At 35.3% G+C, this 25,124-nt stretch overlaps 1 protein-coding gene across 23 annotated transcripts in view; it reads right to left on the minus strand.

Annotated features, from left to right (window-relative positions):
• Positions 1-251: 251 nt before the first annotated feature.
• The window catches only part of CBLB (Cbl proto-oncogene B), a 212,095-nt gene continuing 187,222 nt past the window's right edge, over positions 252-25,124 (minus strand). For 12 of the 23 annotated variants that reach the window (XM_016941587.3, XM_054680845.2, XM_009446090.4 and 9 more), the window contains 5 exons: positions 23,828-23,922; positions 23,583-23,714; positions 20,548-20,688; positions 12,336-12,455; positions 252-1,212 (listed from right to left, as the gene is read on the minus strand). In XM_016941587.3, coding sequence (XP_016797076.1) covers positions 953-1,212; positions 12,336-12,455; positions 20,548-20,688; positions 23,583-23,714; positions 23,828-23,922 — 748 coding nt within the window. In that variant the 3' untranslated portion in view covers positions 252-952. The remainder of the gene's footprint in view (positions 1,213-12,335; positions 12,456-20,547; positions 20,689-23,582; positions 23,715-23,827; positions 23,923-25,124) is intronic. The other 11 variants (XM_054680843.2, XM_054680846.2, XM_016941590.3 and 8 more) reach the window with 1 other exon arrangement.

Consider the following 25,124-nt stretch of genomic DNA (forward strand, 5'->3'; position numbering starts at 1 on the left):
TAATATATTTCAGGGAGATGGCCCTCTCATTCAGCATCCCTCAAAGTAATGCAGGCATAAGTATCAGGGGACCTTGTTATTTAACTTCAGTACAGCATTGTCTTATACAAGTGATCTCTCTTCCACATCTGTAGTAGCTGCTTTCTAATATTGTAGATTTTTGCAGTTGTGACACCCCTGGGATGACAGACATGAGAATATGGAGGATTAAAGGTTACAAAACTTAAACAAAAAAGGGAAGCTCCTCTATGTTATGTGAAAACCCCTTACAAAAGGCAGTTTATTGACAAATAAATGCTTTATACATTCAGGTTTTTCCCATCTCTCAATAGTGATGGTTTCCAAAGAAGAAACTCAGTAGTGAAGAACACATACTTTTTTTTTTTTGCATTAGTTTGATCAGTTGAAAATCAGAACCTTCAAAGCATCTTGTGAATGAGAGAAATGGAACTGGACCTGGGCAAGGCATGGGGATGGTAGAGATCCAAATGAATAAATGATTTAGCTGTTGATGTGGACAGCAAGAGAGGTGGTGGGAAATGTTACAGCAGACCTGACCACGCTACAAAGGGTCTGTGAAGAACACAGTACAGGTATCGAAACACCAAAACAAAACTAAACTAAAAACAAGAACAAACTGCAACTTTGCCAAATTGTAAACAAGGTAAAGCATTTCACAGGTTCAAAGTTCAAGGGAAGTAAACGTCTTTAAATTATTTTTGTCAGTTCAACCCTGATTTAAAAATATGGCTAGCAAAAACAAGGAAGCCACAGCTGTCGACATCCTGAGCAAGCATCGGTCTCCTTTGAGAAGCTGCACTCCCAAGCCTCTTCTCAAGCTGCTACACGAGGAGGAGACACTTCTCTCTTGAATTCCATCTCAGTTCTCTTTATTTCCACACTCTTGGAATATGTCGATCGCTTTCCATTTTGGTGTCTACAGTTCTGGCTGCTATAGATTTAGACGTGGGGATACTGGAGGAGGGAAGGCAAATTCTCGGAGGATGCTCCGGGCAACTTCGACATTATTCTGGGCTATCTCTAAGGCTCTCTTCACCTCTTCAAAGGCATAACCCTCTCCCATGAGTTTTGCAATTTTTGCATCGACATTTTCCAATGCCGCCTCAGGCCCATGGGGTTTTCTGTGGTGAATTTCTGGTGCAGTCCTGCGGGGTCGTGGTTTAGGGGGTCTGGCTGGTGCCTGTGAACCATCTGTGTAGATTTTCAAAGAGAGATACTATTTAAACAGTGAAATAAAAATGAAGGCAAGATAACATAACAGCATTATCTCATTTCCTATGGAAATATTATTTCTTGTTTTCTTTACAAATAAACTTTTTTTCAATTTTTCCATACTATTGTGGGATAGGTAGTATAATCCTCATTTTGAACAACAGAAAATTAAGGTACAGTGTGTTGGTAGTTCCACTGAGAAATTTACACATCTCCTTCTCTATTCCACATTTTATTCTTCAAGCCATATGTGGTCAGAGAGATAGAGAAAGGAAAAAATAATTAAAATAACTATCTAAAAAGGGAAGCCTTTCACTTTGTTTAGCAATACAGTTCACACTCTACTACAGCACAGGCTCTGGTTGATGGTTCTCCAGAGGAACAATCTTGGGAGGTTTCTATGAGAGGAAACTTTGTTCACAAGCTCACAAATAGCCATGGCAGAACGTCCTCACAGGTCCTGAGTCCCATCCATGTCACAGCAGAACTGCTCTAAAACAGATGCTCTGTAGCATCTTCCTAGCTGATTTTTCAAGTTAATAATCTGTGCCTTACTGATGCTAGGAGAAAAAAAAACAAAATAGTAGATGCTTTGACTCTACTGTTAGTCAATAGGCTGAACGGAAGGAAACTCAGTGCTTTGCTTAAATACTTTATACAGATTGCAGTGTAGGAAGTTTTGCTCAAGAAAAAGCAAACCTAGAAGAAATATTAGGAGTAGAGAATTGAGTTCTAGATTAGTCCCTTGGTGATAATACAGCCTCCAATTTAAACCAATGACATTGGCACCCATGAATGGAGAGTAACCTTAAGAAAAAAGAAAAGGTCCCAGGTCATGGGCTAGCTAACTTGACAGGGCACTTTCATCATGTATTTCCTGGTTATGTATAGCACTTTATGTCAAAAGCCTAGACAAAAAATACACACATACACACACTATACATATACATGAGATGGAGTTTTACTCTTGTTGCCCAGGCTGGAGTGCAATGGCGTAGTCTCAGCTCACTGCAACCTCCACCTCCCGAGTTCAAGCAATTCTACTGCCTCAGCTTCCCAAGTAGCTGGGATTACAGGCGTGCGCCACCATGCCTGGCTAATTTTTTTTTTTTTTCCCAGTGGAGACAGGGTTTCACCATGTTGATCAGGCTGGTCTTGAACTCCTGACCTCAAGTGATCCACCCACCTTGGCCTCCCAAAGTGCTGGGATTACAGGAGTGAGCCACCGCACCTGGCCCATATATACATTTTAAAATGTCATCTTTATGTCATGAAATACACTTATGGATTTAAGACTATCTAGACAACAATATTTAATACCTTTCTCTCAGACCACTGACAAATGCCAAACAATAAATTCAAGGACAGAGTTAAGTGAATGGTGATGTGAGGTTAAAAGCCAAATGTCTCATGCTTAATGTTCCCATCTTGTCTCCCCACTCCTGCTGCCTCAGCAACTTTCCCAATGGCTTCAGGAGATACTGTAAGCTGATATTTTCAATAATAATAAACGTAAATAATAAAAGCTAATCTGATGTATTATTCAATATTTTTCCTTTCTAAATCAAAAGATATATGATATTTTTCCAGGAGAAGGTAACTTGTAAAAACATCATCCTATATACAATTCTAGCAATATCAATATAACATACATAAAACAAAGCCTCTAGGATAAAAGCATTTGTTTCCACATCAAATAGGATGTATTCTTTTTTTTTTTTTTTTTTTTAAATGAGATGAAGTCTCATTATGTTGACCAGGCTGGTCTCGAACTCCTGTCCTCAGGCAAGCCTTCCATCTTGGCCTCCCAAAATGCTAAAATTGCAGGCGTGAGCCACCACGCCCGGCCATGATGACAGTCTTATTTTAAATTATTCCTTTTTTGCAACAAAATGTCCAGTTTTAAAAAATATTATAGCTGTAGACAATGTATATTAAAGTATGCCCATATATAAGAACATATAATTTCTGGTTCTTGCTAACATCTGTACTGTTTCTTGCATCTGTAATTAAACATTTCAAACTATTATCGTCTGATAAACTGCATTTCTTAGTATGCTTTGTAGTTCCATTTATTTTCCTATTAAGTATTTTCATTATGTCATACAGGAATGGACAATAAATTATGTTTTGCTTTTAATCATTTTCAAAACTATTAGAAATTATTGAAAGCTTTCCTTTAATCAATTACCAAAAAATTCATACATTTAAATCATGTCTGTTCTGAGACACTGTTAGATGAGAAAAGGACCTAGACTTTGATACAAAAGTACCTAGACTTAGAAAACAATTAACTTGTTTTCTACGGGTAATTTTCTAAGAGATTTTTAATACTGTAATTTTGTCTGTCCAGGATACTGAGATGTGCACATGAATGCCAGGCATGTTTGAAAAGAACAGCTGTGTATACAAGTGGGATGAATACTATGACGAATGCCTCTAATAAATGGTATAACTGGCAATTGAATCTTAAATCTCAGTTTGGCCGCTAAGATCTTGGGCTAAGCAATTTACTTTCACAATTCTCATTCTCCAAATCTAATTTATATATCTGTGTTTAGAGGTATTATTTATCCCTTTCAACCAGGTAGTATAACAATTAATGTAATATACAGTATATGGACTGAGGAGACCATTAAAAAGAAAGAACAATGAATTAATATTTATAATGATAAGTGCTATACTCAAATGCTATAAACCAGCAATTACTATAACAGGAATGCCAGAGAAGTGTGAAAGAAGAAAGAACACAAAATTTGTTGTGAGTATCTGATTCTACAGAAAGCCTTCTAGCAGAATATTAAAAAGCAAGATCTGGTGCAACCTGAACTACTAGTGGAAGCTGTTAAAAAGTGGGGAGGAGGAGATCATTTCCATGCTGACCATTAGAGCAAATTGCTTAGAACCGATTACTCTTTCTGTCTCTTCCCAAAGCCCAGACGCAGCCTTCACTTTCTCCACTTTTCTTTTTCACAGTACCTAAAAGTGGATTACACCAGGTCCTCATTTACTTTAGCACTTTCGAACGTGTAGGGTAGTGGAAGGAAGCAATGAAATGAAGATGAAACTATCTTCTGGTCCCCTAAGATTATTATATTGCAGTTTGGGAGCACACTGAAATAACTATAAATTTTATCAACCCTGTGGAATTTCTGTACCTGAATATACATCATCCTTAAAAATAGTTATTTTGGAAAAGCATGTGTTTGTTCTAGTGCTACCATCCATGTTCATGGTATTTTTGAACTCTTATGAGTAATTGCAGTGGTATCAAAATAAGTACAAGAACGTAAGCCACAGAATATAAATAGTACATCTTCTGGGTTACCAATTTTCTTAAAAGATATAAGGTCATTAATATTTTAAGGCACTGAAATGAATACAGATACACTAAGGAGTAAAATATAAAGTTTGCACAAATTTTTGAGACAAAATAGAAACAATGTCTTGCACTAAAAAACTAAATATTGTCCTCTTTTACCTAATGTCCCAGTCCTTGTGTTGTTCACTGTCAACTCTTCTTTGAGAAAGAAAGATTTGAGAAGCCCTGGTTTAGGAGTAAATTTTGATTCAGCTTTCCTTTTCTGAGCATATAAAAGAACAGAGTGATGTGGCCGACCGCCACTGCTACTACTTGAGACCATCAATACTACAGTTACTATAATACTGTTACCACTTGAGACTGTCATTAGGAGAGTTACTACTGTTACTACTTGAGACCTTCACTACAACAGTTACTGCTGTTACTACTTGAGACCGTCACTACGAGAGTTACTACTGTTACTACCTGAGACCTTCACTATCACAGTTACTGCTGTTACTACCTGAGATCTTCACTATGACAGTTACTGCTGTTACTACTTGAGACCTTCATTATCACAGTTACTGCTGTTACTACTTGAGACCTTCACTATCACAGTTACTGCTGTTACTACTTGAGACCTTCACTATCACAGTTACTGCTGTTACTACTTGAGACCTTCACTATCACAGTTACTGCTGTTACTATTTGAGACCGTCATTATAACAGTTACTACTGTTACTACCTGAGACCATCATTACAAGACTGAACTAAGGGAAGAACCTAGAAATGATAACAAAAAACAAAAGAAACTGTTTTAAGGAAAGGGTGTGAGGAAGAAGAAGTGAGCAAAGGCAGCAGCCCTGAGCTTCTATAGCCCTTTGTATTTATTGGGGAGAAAGAGCAGGGATGAGGAGGTAACGATTGGTCAGCTGCTTGACTGATCACAGGTTCACATTATTGTTAACAGGCTTCAGATGTGCCTAATCACAAGAAACACTTGTGCCTGGATCGTGACTGCCCTCAGCATTCCTCCTGGGCAGCACATGCAGTTTGTCAGTTTGTCAACATTCTGCTTTTATGAGAACAGTTTGCTGTTCACTCATATAGCCTCCAGTGGTATAGTGAGTTGATCACGACCCTCATTCTTTCAGCCTCCAACAGAGTGACAAACAGAACATTCCTGGATTGCATGGGAATTAGCCTAACATGGTTGGAATATTACCCAGAATGATTACTCTAGGTCATACATTCTAGACGGGGGCAATCATTGGTTCTTGTGGGATGAAAGAAAACAATTTTAGATGGTAAAATGGTTTGTGGCCTTCCAAAGAGCCATGGTACATAGAGATATATCTCTATCTCTATGTCTACTAAGCACATCTGTAGTTTAAACTTTCATTATTGCTGGGGACAGAAAGCTTATTAGGAAAAAAAAAAAAAAAACGTGTCCAAAAGGCCCGTAGGCAGACCATATTTTTTTTTTTTAAGTGAGACACACTGCTGTATATCTACATAACCTCCATTTAAAGAACTGAGGATATTTCATTTCAGTGGCTGTCAATTATTTTGCCACAAAAAGTCTTTATTACTCCCCTCATCATCTAAAGATTGGGTTGGGTTTTCTTTTTCTATATTCTGAAAGATGTGTCTAATAAGCAAATGCTATTGTATTGATGAATACATTTTCCCATTTTCTATTACACTGGATCATGTTCAACAATAAATATAACACTGAGCTTCTGTATATCTAGGTAACAGCAAAGGGATTTAATGTGAAAGTTTTCTAGTATATAAAGTTAGGGTTTCTGTTAGACTTTCAAAATGTTAAAAATAGTATTTGATAGCACATAAAAATAATGGATTGTCATACAATAATTTAAAATGACATTTATTTTTTAAAATAATGTGGTAAAATACTTATAATACTCCTAAATGGAACTGAGATAGAATTGACATATTGAGTATGATCTTAAGATCATAAGTGAAAATGTGCATAGACAAAACATTTAGAAGGCTACACTTGAAAATGGCAATAATGTTCCTTATTGAAGATAGGGTTTTAAGTGATTGCTTTCTCTTATTAATTGTTTTCTCTGTAATTTCCTTTTATTTTCCAATGCATGTATAATATGTGCATAATTAGAAAAACCACCACCAACAACAAAATAGTCTCAGATCTCCTCTGATACTCTTAAAGGCCTCAGCTGCACAAGTATCTAAGACTGAGAACCAGAGATCGATTTTGCTCATGTGAAAAATATAGGAAGTACATAGTGAGTGGCTTTCCTAAGGTCATGTGAAAAATAATCAGAATCTAGATTTTGAAATTTCTAGTACAGTTTTACTATTTCTAAAACCCTTCATTATTTTGTCATCACTACTATTCCATCACTATTATCATGATTTTACCACTGAACATCTCCAAACTCAGTCTGGAGATGTGAGATGCATGTGTACATTTTTTTCTAACTTAATTCTGGCATGATGATGGGATAACAACATAAACTTTATTAACAAATTTTTTAAAAACTGAAACTGATGTAAATTCTATCAGGCTTACACTTTCTGCAGTAGCTTGAGTTAGTTACTAACCTTTGTTAAGTCTTTCTTTCTTCTATAAATTGACATTAATAATATCTATTTCAGGCCAGGCGCAGTGGTTCACGCCTATAATCCTAGCAGTTTGAGAGGCTGAGGCAGGTGGATCACCTGAGGTCAGGAATTCAAGACCAGCCTGACCAATATGGTGAAACCCTGTCTATACTAAAAATATAAAAACTGCCTATAGTCCCAGCTACTTGGGAGGCTGAAACAGGAGAATTGCTTGAACCTGGAACGTGGAGGTTGCAGTGAGACAAGATTGCACCACTGCACTCCAGCCTGGGTGACAGAGCGAGACTCTGTCTCCAAAAAAAAAAAAAAAAAAAAATATATATATATATATATAAATATAAATATATATATATGTATATGTATATATGTATATATATATATACACACACATATAAATACACACACATATATATATTTCAGAGTGGTTAGGAGAAATAAAATTATATCTATTTCTATATTACACAGTAAAAATAAATTTATATTTATATCTATACCATATTATATAACCATATATTTGTATAACAATATTAAATATATAAATGTATAATTATAAACAGATAATATAAAATATACATTATTAAATAAAATAACATGAATATTTATATTTTACTGCATAACTATATAAATACAATTATATATAATATTAACTTATATAAAATTTATATATCTGTATCTGGCTGGGCGTGGTGACTCATGCCTGTAATCCCAGCACTTTGGGAGGCCGAGGTGGGCGGATCACAAGGTCAAGAGTTTGAGATCAGCCTGGCCAATATGGTGAAACCCCGTGTCTACTAAAAATGTAAAAATTAGCTGGGCATGGTGGTGGGCGCCTGTAGTCCCAGCTACTCAGGAGGCTGAGGCAGGAGAACTGCTTAAACCCAGCAGGCGGAGGTTGCAGTGAGCCAAGATTGTGCCACTGCACTCTAGCCTGGGCAACAGAGTGAGACTCGTCTCAAAAAAAAAAAAAAAATTATATATCTGTCTCTAAAATACTTAGCAAAGCATCAGGACTATAGTAAATGCTTAACAAACTTAACGAATTTTAATTAGATAAAATAATATTGTATATATTATCTGAAACACACTGTCTAAATTTACTTAGTAAACCAGTGACAATTCTTGGGACAGATATCAAAACTCTTAGACTACTGACCTTCTCAACTATAACAATAACAGAATTAGAAAAAAATATAAATACATTTAATTGATCAAGGAATAAAAGAAATCTCAAACACATTATGATTAACTTTGTTATTCTACTAGAAGTTGGATCAATTAATTCTGGGATTCATTTTTATGCCATAAGGTTGAATTACTGCCTCTATAGAAATACTGCTGGCCACGCGCAGTGGCTCAAGCCTGTAATCCCAGCACTTTAGGAGGCTGAGGTGGGCAGATCACAAGGTCAGGAGTTTGAGACCAGCCTGGCCAACATGGTGAAACCCCATCTCTCTACTAAAAATACAAAAATTAGCCGGGCATGATGGTGAATGCCTGTAATCCCAGCTACCTGGGAAGCTGAGGCATGAGAACTACTTGAACCTGGGAGGTGGAAATTGCTGTGAGCTGAGATCGCGCCACTGCACTCCAGCCTGGGCGACAGAGCGAGACTCCATCTCAAAAAAAAAGAAATACTGCCTATAGAAGGACATGATTTAATAAACTAAATTACAAATAAAAAAATCTTCACATACAATGTTTTAAATACATCCAGAAAATGGTTATTTAATCTTAGATTTGTAAGGAAAACAACTCTAGGTTCTCTGGCTTTCAAACTGAAGCTGTCTGTAAGCCCCAGTATTTCACATAGCTAAACTGTGGGAAAACTCAACATTGCCATTTCCTTTGTTGAAACACAAAATCTTAAAGACACATAATCTACCTTAAAATTCCAACCCTTGCGTGAAGTGAAGCCACGATTTCCAATTGAGATCTTAACAGAGATAAACTATTGAATACTTGGTCCTAATATAAAATGTATTCAACATTCCATCAATTCTCCTTTAAGCTAGTAAACTAATAGTAGTATTGAAATTAATTCATTTTGTAATGAGATCTCCTTTATTTTATAATGAGATTGGCTTATTTGGCAATAAGGTCTTTTAATGGTTTCAAACACATTTGAGTTGTGCTAAAATCAAGCATTGTTTTCAAGTGTTACCTTGAACTTCCTTCTAAATACTAACAATATGAAAAATCACCTCAAGAGTGAATGGTGCACTTCATTAATACAGCCTTTTAGAGTTTTCAAAGAATGGTATTCAAACTGTAGTACAATATGTCTTACAACAAGAGAAAAGCAAACTGAGAAATTTGTAAAACCTCACACATAGATAGAAGAGACATGTGCCCCATGTGAATAATACATCCATGTAAAGAAACAAGCAGATTACTAGCAAAAATGTTTGTCCTATATACCGATATATGTGAATTTAACATGGGCTGGTAAGCTCTTCTTATATCTGGACTACCTACGATACGTTCATATATTTAAATTTCAATTATACATGTAGAAAAACTTTAAGAAAAGCATAAAATATTTTCTTTGGGAGGAATAAACATTTAGAAGGCTCTTTATATATGTAGACATACATATACATGCAGACATACTTTTTAGATAAGAAAACAAGGGAGATATTTTAAAATCAATGAAACTACATTTTAAACTTCTTTAGAAATATACTTTCCATAGAAGCCTATTCATAAATAAGTGACTATCAATTATTTAGACAGCCATAAGTGATAACAGAAGTTGAATTCATAAGGCAGAGCAATCATACCAGAACCCCATTTGGTCATCTTAAAAAGGCCTTAATAAAAACAGATTAATTACTGCAAAATAAGAGCTATTAGAATCCTAAAGGCGCATATGCATTCAGTCTCAAGGGTTGAATGGAAAGACCTCATCTAGAAGGCAAGCTCAGTCTCTCTGCTGATGTAAAATAAACTAGTGAACAGCCTGGTAGGCCTGTGAACTTCATGTGAACAAACATATGTTGGAAAAAAGTATCTTATTTTCTGTGGTTGACTGTGTTTGTAAAGAGAATTTAGGGAATAGATTGAAATATTTGATGTTACAGCTAGCTGGGCCCTCAGAGTAATAGTCAGGACTCTTTTATTACTTAGGTAAAAGCCAGTTCAGGCTTCTGGCAAATGGCTATTTGGGGATATTTCAACAAGGTTTGTGATTTGAAGTTCTTCCAGACATTTCTAGTGTAATGCTAATAGGGATTCATACTGCTTGAAATCATATATGTGAATGATGTTCCTCTGGGCTCTACAACACCCACTTATTATGGAGAAAACTGTAAAGAAGCTGTGAAAACACTGTGTTTTGGCTACAAGTTTTCCCATAACTAAAGTATAGGTTTCTTTTAATCCAGAGCTGGTGGTACTGAATATGTTATTTTAAATCAGTCATAGCACTTTGCTCAAAGTTATATTTTAATACTATTTTCTTTAAAAAAAATTGCTTCCTTATGTTATATAGAAGCTGTCAGATATTGTCTTTCTTTCTTGACTTTCATGTTTTGTCATCAAATTATTTTGACTGGAATTACAGGCTACTCATGGATACATATGAAACCTTAGAATGACTAGAAATAAACTGATAAGAGAACACTGGCCAAAATTTGAAAAGATTAAAAAGATTTTCTATGCTTTCCTGAGTTACATGCAAGCAGTTAAACATATAAAACTACACAGGGATTTCTGCATCTCCCATGCATGGCATTGAGCACGTAAGAACTACCGTACTGACAATTCTTAAAACAGCTCATTAATTATCTTGATTCAGAAGTTTCAGAATGTATTGCTATTAGTATTAGCAAGTCTTCTATGAACTGAGGTTTTAGCTTAAAAATTTTTGAAATAAGACAAAAGTTCATATAGGAAAACTTCTGATATTCACAAATATGTGACAAAAATATTGCTTATCAGATATTTGCATTTAGTTTAATACAGACATTGGCTATTCTTCCCTCCTTTTGCCTATTTGTCCACTCAAATCCATCCATCCATCCATCCATCCATCCATCCATCCATCCATCTATCCCCAACTATCCATCAAAGAGACATATGCTGGGCACTATTTTGGACACTTGAGGATAAAGCAATGCTATGGACTGAATGAATGTCTGTCCCCTTTTCCCTGCAAATCCATATGTTAAAACCTAATCCCTTTTGTAATGATATTTGGAGGGGAGGCTTTTGGGAGATGATTAGATTATGCAGGGGAAGCCCTCATGAAAGGGATTAGTTTCCTTATGAAACAGATCCCAGAGCACTCCCTTGCCCTTGTGAGGACACAGTATGAAGGCAGTTATCTATGAACCTGGAAGAGGGCCCTCACTAGACACTGAATGTTGGTAGCTTGATCTTGGACTTCCCAGCTTCCAGAACTGTGAGATATAAATGTTTGCTGTTTAGGCAATCCAGTCTATGGTATTGTGTTATAGTAGCCTGAACTGACTAGGACAAGCAGTGAACCAGACAACATTCTTATCTCCAAAGTGTTAATACTTTAGCAGACGAGACAGATAACCAACAATCAAGCAAATGAATTTTGAATAACAAAATTTTAAGTAGTGACGGGTGCTATGAAGAAAAATAGAGCAAAAAAGGAAAGAAAATGACTGCAGAAGATAGGAGCTATTTAGATATGTTCAGGGAAAGCCTCCTCAAGAAGCAAAGAAGCAGCATTCCATTATTAACGGTTGTGAGTATGACTTGTATTTACAAAAATGGTACATCCTTCTATTTGATGGCTGTCAGTGCAGCACTGGTTGGAGCCCTAAATAAGCTAAGAAAATGAATAGTTTGGTGCCAGTATTAATTCCATAGACATTGCTATAAAACAGCATTGCAATGTACAAAGAGATTTTCCTCATTTCCTAAATCTGAGACAAAATGAAAGTTAGATAATGAATACAATTTGAATCAAAGAAGTGGCTCCACTGAGTGATCAAAGATAATATTAAGCTTAATATTTTTCTTTTCAATGAGGCAGTTCTGTAGCCATTCCTCTCACAATGCCAGCTTTATAAGCAAAATGCAATGATGATCAAAATACTTTCTTGGGTGGACAACATTCATTAAATTATATAATGAATAAGAAGGTGTTCTGAAAAGCAAAAAGCACTATATAACAATAAGGTATTATTGTTACTGTTACTAGCCAACTCACCTGAACATGAAGGAAGCTGATCATAGTCCTGTGATGTTCTGTTAGTTTTGACATTTTCACCTGGTAACCTTCTAGCGGGAGGCAAAGGAACTTGGCCACTTGCTAGATCAACAAAGGGATCTTAAAAATAAAAACAAGTTTCAAATTAAAAGGATGATCTCTGTTGATTGGCTGAAGAAAAAAATTCTAGAATTATTTTATGAAGATTATGGCTTTCAAAAATAAATTAGAAAATTAAATTCATGACTGATATTAACCATTTTTTACTGCCTGCATATTTTCTAATTTATTCATCACTTGCTTAAATATGCTCTTCACATTTATTTCCAGATAATAAAGACTACTTGTTTTATATTTATATTTTGCAGATATATTTAATTATAAGATTGTTGACAATAAAAACAGCTTCTAAATTTTATTTTCTGTCCCAATCCAACCTGCACAATGTATAGAAACTGTTCTAAAGTAAAAGCAAAAAACAAACAAACAAATATACATAAAACCATGGGTTTGGATCCTCCCTATAAGAGTATTATCAAATTACTTGATCTCTCTAAGCATTGGGCATACAAAATTTGTAAAACAGACCTGAAACTTCGGATTTGTGTGGATTAAATGAATTTGTGCATGTAAAATCTTCTGTACATACAAGGTGCTTATTATTATATTGGGCATCCTATGCTTAACATCATTGTTGTTAGTTGGCTCACAAAATAGTAAATTTAATTGTTAAAATTATGCCATTTAGTAATTAACATTTGAATATACAGTAAAATGTGATAATTTACCACCTTGGCAGTCAGAGACAGGGCATCTGAAATAGTAAAAAATATGATATTTACTAACTGGAACTAAAGGGAGAAAAAGAGATTTTGTCAGTGTTGCTGTATTAAATCATTAATACCATAAACCCAACTGGTTTAACATTCATAGTATTATATGGGTTTAAATTCTTAGAGAATTGATTCCCTTTTTGAGTAGACAAACATTACATCTGAAAACCTCGGTTCACTAATAATTTATCTAGCTATCACTCCCACCTCAGGCACCGCTGCTTTCCTCTCATAGTACTTCTATGTTGTCGATATCTCTGAAAGTACCATCAATTCTTCTGAGGACAGGGATCTGAGGGATCTTTTCCTACTTCTCATGTTTGAATTATACCTCCTAAATCAAACATAGCACCTAGAACACTCTTGGCAAATAGCTTGCACTTAATATTTACTTTTAACTACCACAAACAAATCCACACAAATTCAGATTGTTCACAATTTTAAAATCAGTGAAACCTGAATTGCTAATGTAAAGCAAAAATTGTAAATATTAAAGAAGACCCCATTGAATTTCATTGTTTTAACTTCCACTCCCTTAGACATTAATAATATGTAAGTATTTGATTACTTATGATGAAAACATAGGCTTAAATATTGACTATTTTGATATTAGTTTTTGACTGGATAATGTAAGGCAGGATTTGAAGCCATTATCTTTTCACCTTTTTTGGAGTATAATAATTATCACCAGCTTTGCTGAGGACTTTTTGACTTAGACAAGGCTCTTTAACTTGTTTTCATTAATTTCAAGATTAAAATAACTCTTAGATTTTGAGTTTTCAATATTTGAAGAATTGGTGGTCCAGCTCCATTAACTTTCCAGAAATATTTTTAGGAAGGAATGAGAAGATAAATCGCATGAGACAATGTTGATCTTTTGGTTTGTTAGAGAAACCAAAGGAAACAAATATGGATCTGATTTCAGCATAAATTTTGAAATTTCCCAAAGATTTTGAACTAGATATTTCATAAAATTTACTTTAGGTTCTTGTAGACTCTAAATGCCCCTGATACAACATTAAGTCAGAGGAAAGACTGTCTTTTACAATACATACACTTGCTTATTTCTTTACGGGAAATTTATAGGTTTGTCAAATACACTTAATGCTATTTCTAATCATCTATTTATTTAAGGTTAAAAAGTAAACTCTGGATACACTTCAGAGCCATACATAGACTACAAAATATACCACTCTACTATATTCTTCCATTAAACTATATTATTTAAAAGGTACTAGATACACTCAAAATATTATTATAAATAGCAAAAATATCTGCTTATGGTTCTGTTTTGAATCATTATCATGTTCTATCTTGCATCATATCCTAAGTTTGCTATTTGTCAGCCATAGGGTAAACTGGGCTCTCTAAAGCAAATTATAAAGTTGGAAGCATTCAGGCTTTAAAGGGAAAGACATTAGATATAACACAATTGCTACACAGAGTATAATAATTACCAATTGTCCCCTGATAAGAAAACTTTGTAAAGTAATAAAGCTTTTCTAAAATAAATTCTTCAAAAACTAAAGAAAAATATTATATCCACAGGATTAAAACAAACTGAAATGATCACAGCCAATTTATCACTTATATAAGTGTTTGAGAAATAAATGGATACACATACAGAGACTAATCTGTTGTAAAAAGCAAAGTACTACTGCCTGTGATTTATAGTATAGCACTGCAAAACTGAAAATTTAGTACTTATTTGAGAGATTATAAAAAACTAAGGGAAGACTGGGAGGAAATGGTTTGCTACTTACAAAAGAAATGAGGAAATATACATCAATAAAAATTATATTGTGTACAAATATTTAACAACTATATACATTGCTCATGACATATTAACTGGAAAATGGTTATAAATAGCATATACTATGAGAAATAAATTTTACATAAATGTGAACTTACATACTCATAGGCAAAAAACAAAACAAAACTAAACAAAAAAAACAACAAAAAAAAAGGAAGGATACCTATCAATGATTAGGAGGAGGAAGTATGGATTTTTTTTTTTTTTTTTTTTTTTTTTTTTTGAGAGAGAGCGTCTTGTTCTGTCACCCAGGCTGGAGTGGAGTGGTTCAATCTTGACTCACTGCAACCTCTGCCTCCCGGGCACAAGCCATTCTCTTGCCTTGGCCTCCCAAGTAGCTGAGACTACAGGCGCGAGCCACCAACACCCGGCTAATTTTTGTATTTTTGTAGAGCTGGAGTTTCACCATGTTGGCCAGGCTGGTGTCAAATTCCTGAGCTCAAGCAATATGCCTGCCTCAGCTTCCCAAAGTGCTGGGATTACAGGCATGAGCCTGTACCTGGCCTGGAATGTTTTTCTTAATTCTTTTTTTTCTTCACTATCTGAAACACTTCCAAATTTTTACCAAGTGTAAAAACAGAGGCAAATAAAATTAAATAATTAAAACAATGGCAAATTTCCTCCCTGGCCATCCATAAACCACCTGGAAGATTTATCAATTATCCCCCAAATTTTAATAGAGTATATCAAAGCAGAAACTAATGCTAGAAAAGGTTTGAAGAGCCATTTAGGCGAAACAAAGTTCTCCCCTCTTTGCTGCCCTCATGCTTTAGCTCATGTTCATATCTCTACTATGTAATGATCTACCACTGGTTTAAATCCTCCAGTGTCAGATAACTCACTACACTCAAGGTAGAACAATTCGTAACGATTTAGGAAACTTCTTTGTAGGATGAATGCAATTTTCATTCTTAACATTTCCCATTGATCTTACTCCTACCTTCTGAAGTGACATGGAAAAAATATAATCCTTCTTTCCCAAATACTGTAACTGAAGACAACTCTCGTCTACATCCAAGGTCTTCTCTTCTCTGAGCCAATTCTCAGTTCCTTTAATCCACTCTAGTTTACTTTATCATCCTGGTTGCACTTTTTTGAGAATACCCCAGCCCAGTATATTTCAAACTTGAACATGCATCAGAATCACCAGGAAGGCTTGTGACCACTGAGTCCCATTCCCAGGGTTTCTGATTTATTAAGTCTTGAATTTTCATTTTAAAGCAAATCCCCAGGAGATGCTAATGTTGTGAATCCGGAGAACACAATTTGAGAATTGCTGCTCTAGCCCATTAATGCTTCAACATCTGAACACAGTGGTCTCCACAAAGGCTGAGTACTGTGGAGGACTTCACTCCTCAGATTTGAATTCTGTGAGTTCAAGCCCCAAATGGCATGCGCTTTCTCATCATGATGATGCTTTATAAAGATTGTAGTCAACAAAACCCCTAAAACCTTTTCAACAATTGTTGCTAATGATCTGGATTTTCTTCATATTTTACTTATGCAGTTGCATTTCTGGATCCAAGAATAAAACTTCCATTTATCTTTAATAAAGTCAATTTGGCTAGCTTTCAGAGTTGAACTGTGACTTTAAGATTAGATAAGATCTTCAAGTGAGATTACAGGTTAGAGAAACAGCAAAATAAAGGTAGCATAAAGACTGACAAAAACACTGTATTTTGTGCACTGCACAAAGACACCTAGTTACAGTTATGAGCAGGACTTAAATACAGTCTTTGCTTTGTTTCTTGAGCCCTGACCTGGCACAAAGTAGAGGTAGGGGTGTCTACTTCAATCTACCAGCAAAAAGGAAGTACTTTTTTGTAATATGGAAAAAAGCACATATACACTAGTGGTAGCCTTGGGATTGGAGACAAAAGAGTGTAAAGCTTTTGTTGGGGACTTCAGGTTTTGTTAAGATATGATTGGCCTGTCCAAAATTGAGGGCTCATGTACAGCTGTAGGCATTACTATTCTGCCAAAAGAAATCTTACATGAAAGCCTAAAATAGAAAAGAGATAAAAGAAGAATGAGAGCCCTGCCTCTGCTTGCCCTGCCCCCTTGATCCTACAACAGTACTGAGGCACTTTTGCAGAGACATAGGACACTGCAATTTGACAATCACTACTATATAGAAGTCAATGAGCTATAAGGCTGAAAAGCTGAACCTGGCCCTACTGTGCAGGGCACTGAATGCTGGAATAAAAATGTAGGCTTGATTAGGTACTTAGTATAATATCATGAGAAAATTCAACCTCTCTTCCTAAGACACCTATCATTTGTCTTTAATTAGAAATAATTATTTCCTCAGGAAACCAAATCTCAATAATGTTTAGAAAAGATGTATCATTCCACCAGACTAAGATTTTACAGACTGAACAACGAAAACAACGGTAAAATGCTCACAGAGTTTGTTTAAATTTTGCAGTCCCTTTTATTTACCTTTTATAATTCTAAAACTACTGAGTTAAACTTTAGCATTTATAGCATATTCTTAATAAAGTCAATTCTTAGGGAGAACTGCTATAATGAATCTTTTACATTTCTTTAGACAGTATAATGTATTAAATACTTTGCAAAACAATACTCAAATGCTCATTTATCAGCCAAAAAAACCTTTATGCTCTATGATATGCAATAGCATTAAAATATTAAAATATTTCTTTTGAAAAGGAGGAAAGCTAATACACACGGTTTTAAATTTGAATCAAAATAATTGTCACAATGAAAGTCATAAAGGGGCTGGGTGCAGTGGTTCACGCCTGCAATTCTAGCATTTTGGGAGGTTGAAGCAGGGGGATCACATAAGGCCAGGAGTTCGAGACCAGCCTGGCCAACATGGCAAAACCCCATCTCTACTAAAAATATAAAAAATTAGCCGAGTGTAGTGGTGCACACCTGTAATCCCAGCTACTTAGCGGGTAGAGGCAGGAGAATCACTTGAACCTCGGAGGCAGAGGTTGCAGTGAACTGAGATCGCACCACTGTACTCCAGCTTGGGCAACAGAGTGAGACCCTGTCTCAAAAAAAAAAAAAAAAAAGTCATAAAGGATCTGGTACCAGACTAGAAATCTGTCATGTAAATGATTATGAAAGACTGGAAAAGGAAACAAAAAAGTTGCCTTTTTTTTTTTTTTTAAGAAATACTTATTATAAGGGATGTTGATATTATTGGGAAGAGAATTAGAATATGTCCATCTATTAATGAAAGTCAAGAGAGAGTCAACAGGCTTGAAAAACATTGCCCTGACGCCCATGCTAGCCTGACACTCTAAGTTAAGGATAACTGTTGTTGAGCTCCCTGGCAGCCAAGCAAACACAAAACAGGCAAATATATAAAATAAATACAACGGTTTATAAAAATTGCATTTTAGCTAATAAGAGGGGACATTTTCATTTTAAACTAGTAATTTTTTTAGCAATTAATCTTGAGGGGTTTCTTTATGAAGATTTTATATAAAAGGAAATGAACAATTAAGATAAAATAAATAACTAAAACCTTTTACAATTAATTCTTTTGACAAAAACAGGTAAAAGTGTGTATTTGTGTAAAATGTTCTCTTTTATTATAGCTCTTGGAAAGCTTGACTTTATTTGTCAAAAAAGCCACATCATCAAAGTTCCATCTATTGGGGCTTAAGTTACGCATATAAAAGGTAATAGGAGAGCCAGAAACTATCTTGAACTTAGCATCAGGAAATTTAAGTAACTAAGATTTGGAATGACTCATTGTTCTAAAAATCATGTTAAAGTCTATGTATAAGACAAAGTTTTGAATAAGTGAAAAAAAATAGCGAAATACAGCAGCGTTTACATGTAACTATATGAATAAAAGCCCAAGCAGTTATGATATGGTTTGGCTCTGTGTCCCCACTCAAATTTCATTTTGAGTTGTAATCCCCACGTGTTAGGGAGGGAACTGATGGGAGATGACTGGATCATGGGGGTGGTTCCCCCATGCTGTTCTCATGATAGTGAGTGCTCATGAGATCTGGTTTTTGATAAATGTCTGGCATTTTCCCTGCTTGCTCACTCTCTCTTGCACCTGCTGCCATGTAAGACATGCCCTGGTTCCCCTTCACCTCTGCCATGATTGTATGTTTTCTGAGGCCTCCCCAGGCATGCAGAACTGTGAAGCAATGAAACCCCTTTTCTTTATAAATTACCTAGTCTTGGGTAGTGCTTTTATGGCAGTGTGAAAACGGACTCATACACTATACTTCCTGCTTGGACTGGAATGGGATATGACACTAGTGCTTTAATTGGCAGAATCCAGTAAACTCATAAGGTTCCACAGGTCAGGAGGCATCTATCACAAATGGGTAAACAGTGAATGGCTCAATCAATATTTACTGATGTAAAAGCAGAAGATTATTCTTGAAAAATAAACCACTTTAAGAAATTGAAGCTGTGTATTCCAAGTTGTACGTTCATAACTTGTGTGTCTTATCAAATCTCTTCAAACTTTCTAAACTATCAAACCAAGTAAAAAAAAAAAAAACTAAGAAAAACTGATGGTAGACATGACTAATAATCAACTGAGGAAGCTGATAAGGGAATCAGTTGGGAATAAAGATTCTCAAGTTTCCATGAGGTATATACGTAGCTAAAGGACAAACTGAGCACTTTTTAAAGATTTTCATGATTTATCTCATGTAGAAATGTAAGGAACTGTGAAAAAAAGAACATCTTTACCCTGTATTTTCCCAAATCAAGTCCAGGAGGCAAAGGTTTCAGGGCACAGTATCACTAACAAGACAGACTGGAACTGTTAATTAGTATCAGCAGATTCCATATAACATTTTTTTTTCTTTTTCCTGATAATTCTAACTAATGCAACAGATAGTTTATTAAGTCTTCATTTTTATTTCAGATCCTCTTTTGAAATTTTAAAATATACTAATACAAACAATTAGTTTACTAATATTAAACAAATAATATTATATAATATATACATATATAAATAATAATATTAAATAGTTACTAAGAAAAAATTAGTTTTCCTTAGAATACCAATAATTAGTGAGTAGATACACACTGAGGCATTAAAAATATCACAACAAAACAATAAAATGCAGCTATTTCAGAAAAACTTCTCTATTCTTGTTATAACAACATAATTTACCAAAATCTTATGTTTTGAACAAAATTATGACACTAAGGCATATCTAGTAAAATTTTAAAAACCTATTAAAAAACATTGCATTGGGAATCGGAAGACAAAGTCTAAATATTGTTCCCATTACTATTAGCCTAACCCCTTAGCAGTTCTGGTTCTCAGGGTTGCATTTGTAACATAAGGAGGTTTCTGGACTGGACAATCTCTACAGCATCATTTCTACATTCTGTAGTTCCTTATTGCTCTTTCCATCTCTGTAATTCTGTTGGCATTAAACCAATCAACTGACAAACAAACGTACCCACGATTGCTACTTTTACCACCCAGGGATTTTTCTGTTCTGCTAGGGAGGTAGAGACTAATGAATCACTAACATTTATTTGATAGTATGGTTTTGGAAATATTTTTGCTTTAAGTGAATAGTTTTCTTTGGCTTTTCCCTCCTACCTGAAGGAAGAAGAAAAAGATCCTGTCCTGAGGATGGCCGGCTACTGGAGCCAGGAGGTTTTGAATGTTCAATGAGACTATGCCTTGCAGGAGGTGGGGGAGGTGGGAGAGATGGAGGAAGGGCATCAAAAGCATCTTCACCTGCATTTAAAGAAAGGTCGATATCAGCAGCAGAACTTCATTAATCAAAATACACAGCATCTAACAAAAGTAATAATTGATTTTCTCTTGCTGCTTATAAAGAATTTCACTCGCAGGGTTTATCCAGCAGTTCACCAACTTTGATAATGGGATCTAATTATTTTGTGGGAGAGTCTGGAGAGAAACACACACATGCACACATATACATACATACATACATACATACACACCCATGCAAACTTTTTCTATCAGGCCTTTTTATAAAAAGCAGCATTGTAACTTATGAAACAGCTCATAGTTCACTTGTAACCTTTATAATATTAGGACTCAGAGTTTGAACTAAAAATTATTATCAGTCACACTATGAAAACAGGATTTTCTGTGTAGCAAAAAGAGTTCACAGCCTTTAACTGGAAAATCACATCAAATACATATAATTTAATGTCAAAGAATAGTTTAGATTATCCCATATAGTTTATTCCACTGGATTTTAATTTATTTAACCTAATGTTTCATATATTTGATATGCTGTCAAAATATACATAAAATGTACCTAGAGCAGAGAATATGATATTTTTCAATTTGTCAGATTTAGCTACAGAAGAACAGCTAAATATAGAACCTTCTCTGGTTCCAAGCACTACTTACATTTGCATATTTCCCAGCTTTAATAACTAGAATATTGCAGCATAGTTTTATATCTACTTATTTGTCCCCTGCCACACCTTACTATTCTACTCATAGTTTTCATTACCTTGAGTCTTAAAAAAAAAAAAAAAGCACATGTTTGGTAAGCTATCTCAAAATACTTTAGGAATGAGACAGGGTATACATAAACACATATTCTAATAATAAAAATTCACACTTTTAAGTTGAATGATTTAAACATAATGGCATATTTAAAGAAAAATGAAGCTTGACGTGGTGGCTCATGTCTGTAATCCCAGCATTTTGGGAGGCCAAGGTGGGTGGATCATGAGGTCAGGAGATCTAGACCATCCTGGCCAACATGGTGAAACCCCATGTCTGCTAAAATACAAAAAATTAGCCGGGCATGGTGGTACGTGACTGTAATCCCGGCTACTCGGGAGGCTGAGGCAGGGGAATCGCTTGAACCCAGGAGGCGGAGGCTGCAGTGAGCCACGATCGTGCCATTGCACTCCAGCCTGGTGACAGAGAAAGACTCTGTCTCAAAAAAAAAAAGATATTACTATTTACTGAACTTGCTTTAGAAAAAATTTGCACACTAATTTCTTTAATCATATTTTTCTTATTAACACATCTGAAGATGCACGAGACAGAGTTTTGCTATCATTTTAATCTTCAGCTATTTCCTACATTATCATATTTATTCAAATCTTTTTTCAGCCCTTAAACATCTGACACTGGGCCAGGCTCATGCATGATATGAAAATCAAAATTATAAGGCTCTGACTCAAGGAGCTGAGATTCCATGAAAGGAGCTTAAAAAAAAGCTCACAAATAGGTATGATTTACAAGTGAAAGTGTTTGATTGGTCCCATAAAAGAGACATACGCATTGGATGAGGAAAGAGAAATGTAGACAAGTGGTATTCAGTGAAGTGTTGAAGAACAGGAAGTCCTGGGATATCAGAAGGCTCAAAAATTTATTCATCAAATGCAAGGACAGGATCGTCTAAGTAGAGTAAACAGTATGAAGAAAAAAATGACATGCGTAAGAAGACCTAGAAAAAGGTCAAGGTAAAAAGACAGGTTGGAAAATCTGTCTACTTTGTCATATAAAGTAGTCACCCATCCACATATAGCTATTTAAATTTAATGAAAAGTCAGTTCCATAATCACACTTAACCCATATGCAAATATACGGATCCTTTACATCACCACAGAAAGCTTTATTGAACAATGCTTATCCAGGTGATGAAGATCTGGGTAATATGTCAAAAACCAGTGTGCAGGAAGAAGTGGAAGGGAGAGAAAGACTGTAGGTAACAGAGTTAGGAGGCTTTTGTAATTGACGTAGGTGAGAATAAAGTCCTGAACTACAGAAAGAACAGGAGCAAAAGATACTGCAATTGTGTCATTCAAAATACTAGTCAGTGGTACTTGTGAGAAAATGGAAAGGTTCATTTCGTATTTCTGGTGGCCTAACAGCCAGTTCAGAAAAGCTTGTAAATTGACTTTCATCATATATTATTTTATGTTACAGTGACTTGTTATTGTGAAGCCTTATGTAAGGTGTGCAGACATTCTGTCTTCTAAAAACAGGGTGAGATGCTTCCTAATTAGAATTAATGAAATTAACAGTGACAGTGGCACCAGCCAACTTCAACATATACACACACCTACATATACCTTCACCTGTGGATACAAACAAATACACATAGGATGTTTCTTCATTATTATAATTTGAAACAAGGAAATTGAGATTTTTTTGAATGTGTTATAGTTGTAATGATTAGAATAAAACAGAATTTATTATCAGTTCTCTACATACAACTATTTAATTTTGCATAATTTAATTAGCGTAAGTGGAACTGGTGCTCATGCTGCAAGAAAAGCAAGTTCATATTTATTAAGAATTATTATACTTAAAGAAAATCTCAACACTTCAAGTCATCACTTCAAAACTACTAGAGCACAAAGCTCTCATGTGTTTTTAGACTACATTTAGTATGGACAAAACAACTTGCTTAAAACCTGACTGATGCCCAACTACTACACTACTACTTTAATCATCTACATGGAGTAATGGTGTCATGAACTTGGGAGTCACCGGCACCTGGAGAACCCATTCAAATTTCAGGCAAATTCACAACCCAGTGAGTCTGTGTTATACCGAACTCTGAATTCTGAAAATTCTGAAATTAAAAGAAGGAGGGGTGGGTTGTTCAAAACTTTTTTAAAGGTTTCAACCTAATGGAGGGATGAGAAGATCATAATCAGAGGGCGTCCTGTTGAGTGAAGAACCATGCTTTGGATTGTCCCGAGTTGGAGGCCTGGCAGGTGGTAATGGCACTGGATCAGAGGCTGAATCAAAAACATCTCCTAGAGGATAACACAAAACCTTAATGTATTTTCAGTACAACGGCATGAAATTTTGCCTTTAAATTCTGACCATTAAGATGTACATCACAAAGGAAATTATATTCTATACGTACCCTTTAAATATATGCTTAAGTCAGGGATGTTTGATTTCTTCTCTGAAGATGGACCATGTGTTCCATTCAGCATACAGTGACCATTATCACAAGACCTAAAGGACAGTTCAGAGTAAAATTATATAAGGAGAATACTTTCCAATTAAAAGTAACTTGAGAGGTAGAGGGAACTAGTATTCCTGTTTATTTAATAAAGTTTGAACATATATTTTTCTTTTCTGGAAAATTACCAGTAATAACATCAAGATACTCATCCCTTATTTTAAAATGTAGAAGTAAATATCTCAAGTAACACAGTCTCTCTTTTTTTAAACTATAACCAAGAATTACAAGGGCCACAAAAATTGTTGATATCCTAAACACTATGTAAAATTAACTTATCTCTGTGGAAGTATTCAATAGAACCTGGTCAAGTTTTTGAAGTAAAAAAAGATGTGTGCGCCAAGGCAAAAACATATAGCAGTCTCAATGACTTTATTATTTGTTGATAGTATTTAATATCATATTTTTGCTTCTGTAACTTAAAATTTCCTTGTAATAAAAATAAGCTACAGCACATAAAAGAAGAAAAATTATTGAACTTTCAATAATTCCATTACAATTCTGACAGGAACATTCAAAGAACTAGAGCCTGTGGTACTATTTCACCACTGCCAAGAACAAAATTCTGGCCCTCTGACACTACAGAAAATGACTTTAGCAAAGGCCTTGGGTACACGACAAGTACAGTTTTTAATGTGTTTGTAAAGGGTACTACTTACCAGAAAAGTATGCTTGAGTTGTTGGGGCTTTTTTTGTTTTGTTGTGTGTGTATCTGTGTGTTGCAAAGGCTGGAGTGCAGTGGCATGATCTTGGCTCACCGCAACCTCCGCCTACCAGGTTCAAGCAATTCCCATGCCTTAGCCTCCCAAGTAGCTGGGATTACAAGCGTGCACCACCACGCCCAGCCAATTTTTTTTATTTTTTAGTAGAGACAGGGTTTTGCCATGTTGCCCAGGCTGGTCTCAAACTCCTGGCCGCAAGTGATCTGCCTACCTCACCCTCCCAAAGTGCTGGGATAACAGGCATGAGCCACCGAACCCAGCCAAATTATTGGTATTAATTCTTCGGAATCATACTATGAACACAATGGTTAAAATTGAGCCATGGGAAGATAGCAGCAGGAAGAGAAGATAAGGAGCATATTTTGCCTTCAGCATATAGCTCTATAACAATCAACTGACAAAGAGCTATAGAAATCAGAGTTTACATTTTACTTTTCTCTGATTTACTCTGAATTTTTAGAGCAAAGTAAAAG

This window comes from Pan troglodytes, chromosome 2, assembly GCF_028858775.2.
Source record: "Pan troglodytes isolate AG18354 chromosome 2, NHGRI_mPanTro3-v2.0_pri, whole genome shotgun sequence".
Classification (NCBI taxonomy): domain Eukaryota; kingdom Metazoa; phylum Chordata; class Mammalia; order Primates; family Hominidae; genus Pan; species Pan troglodytes.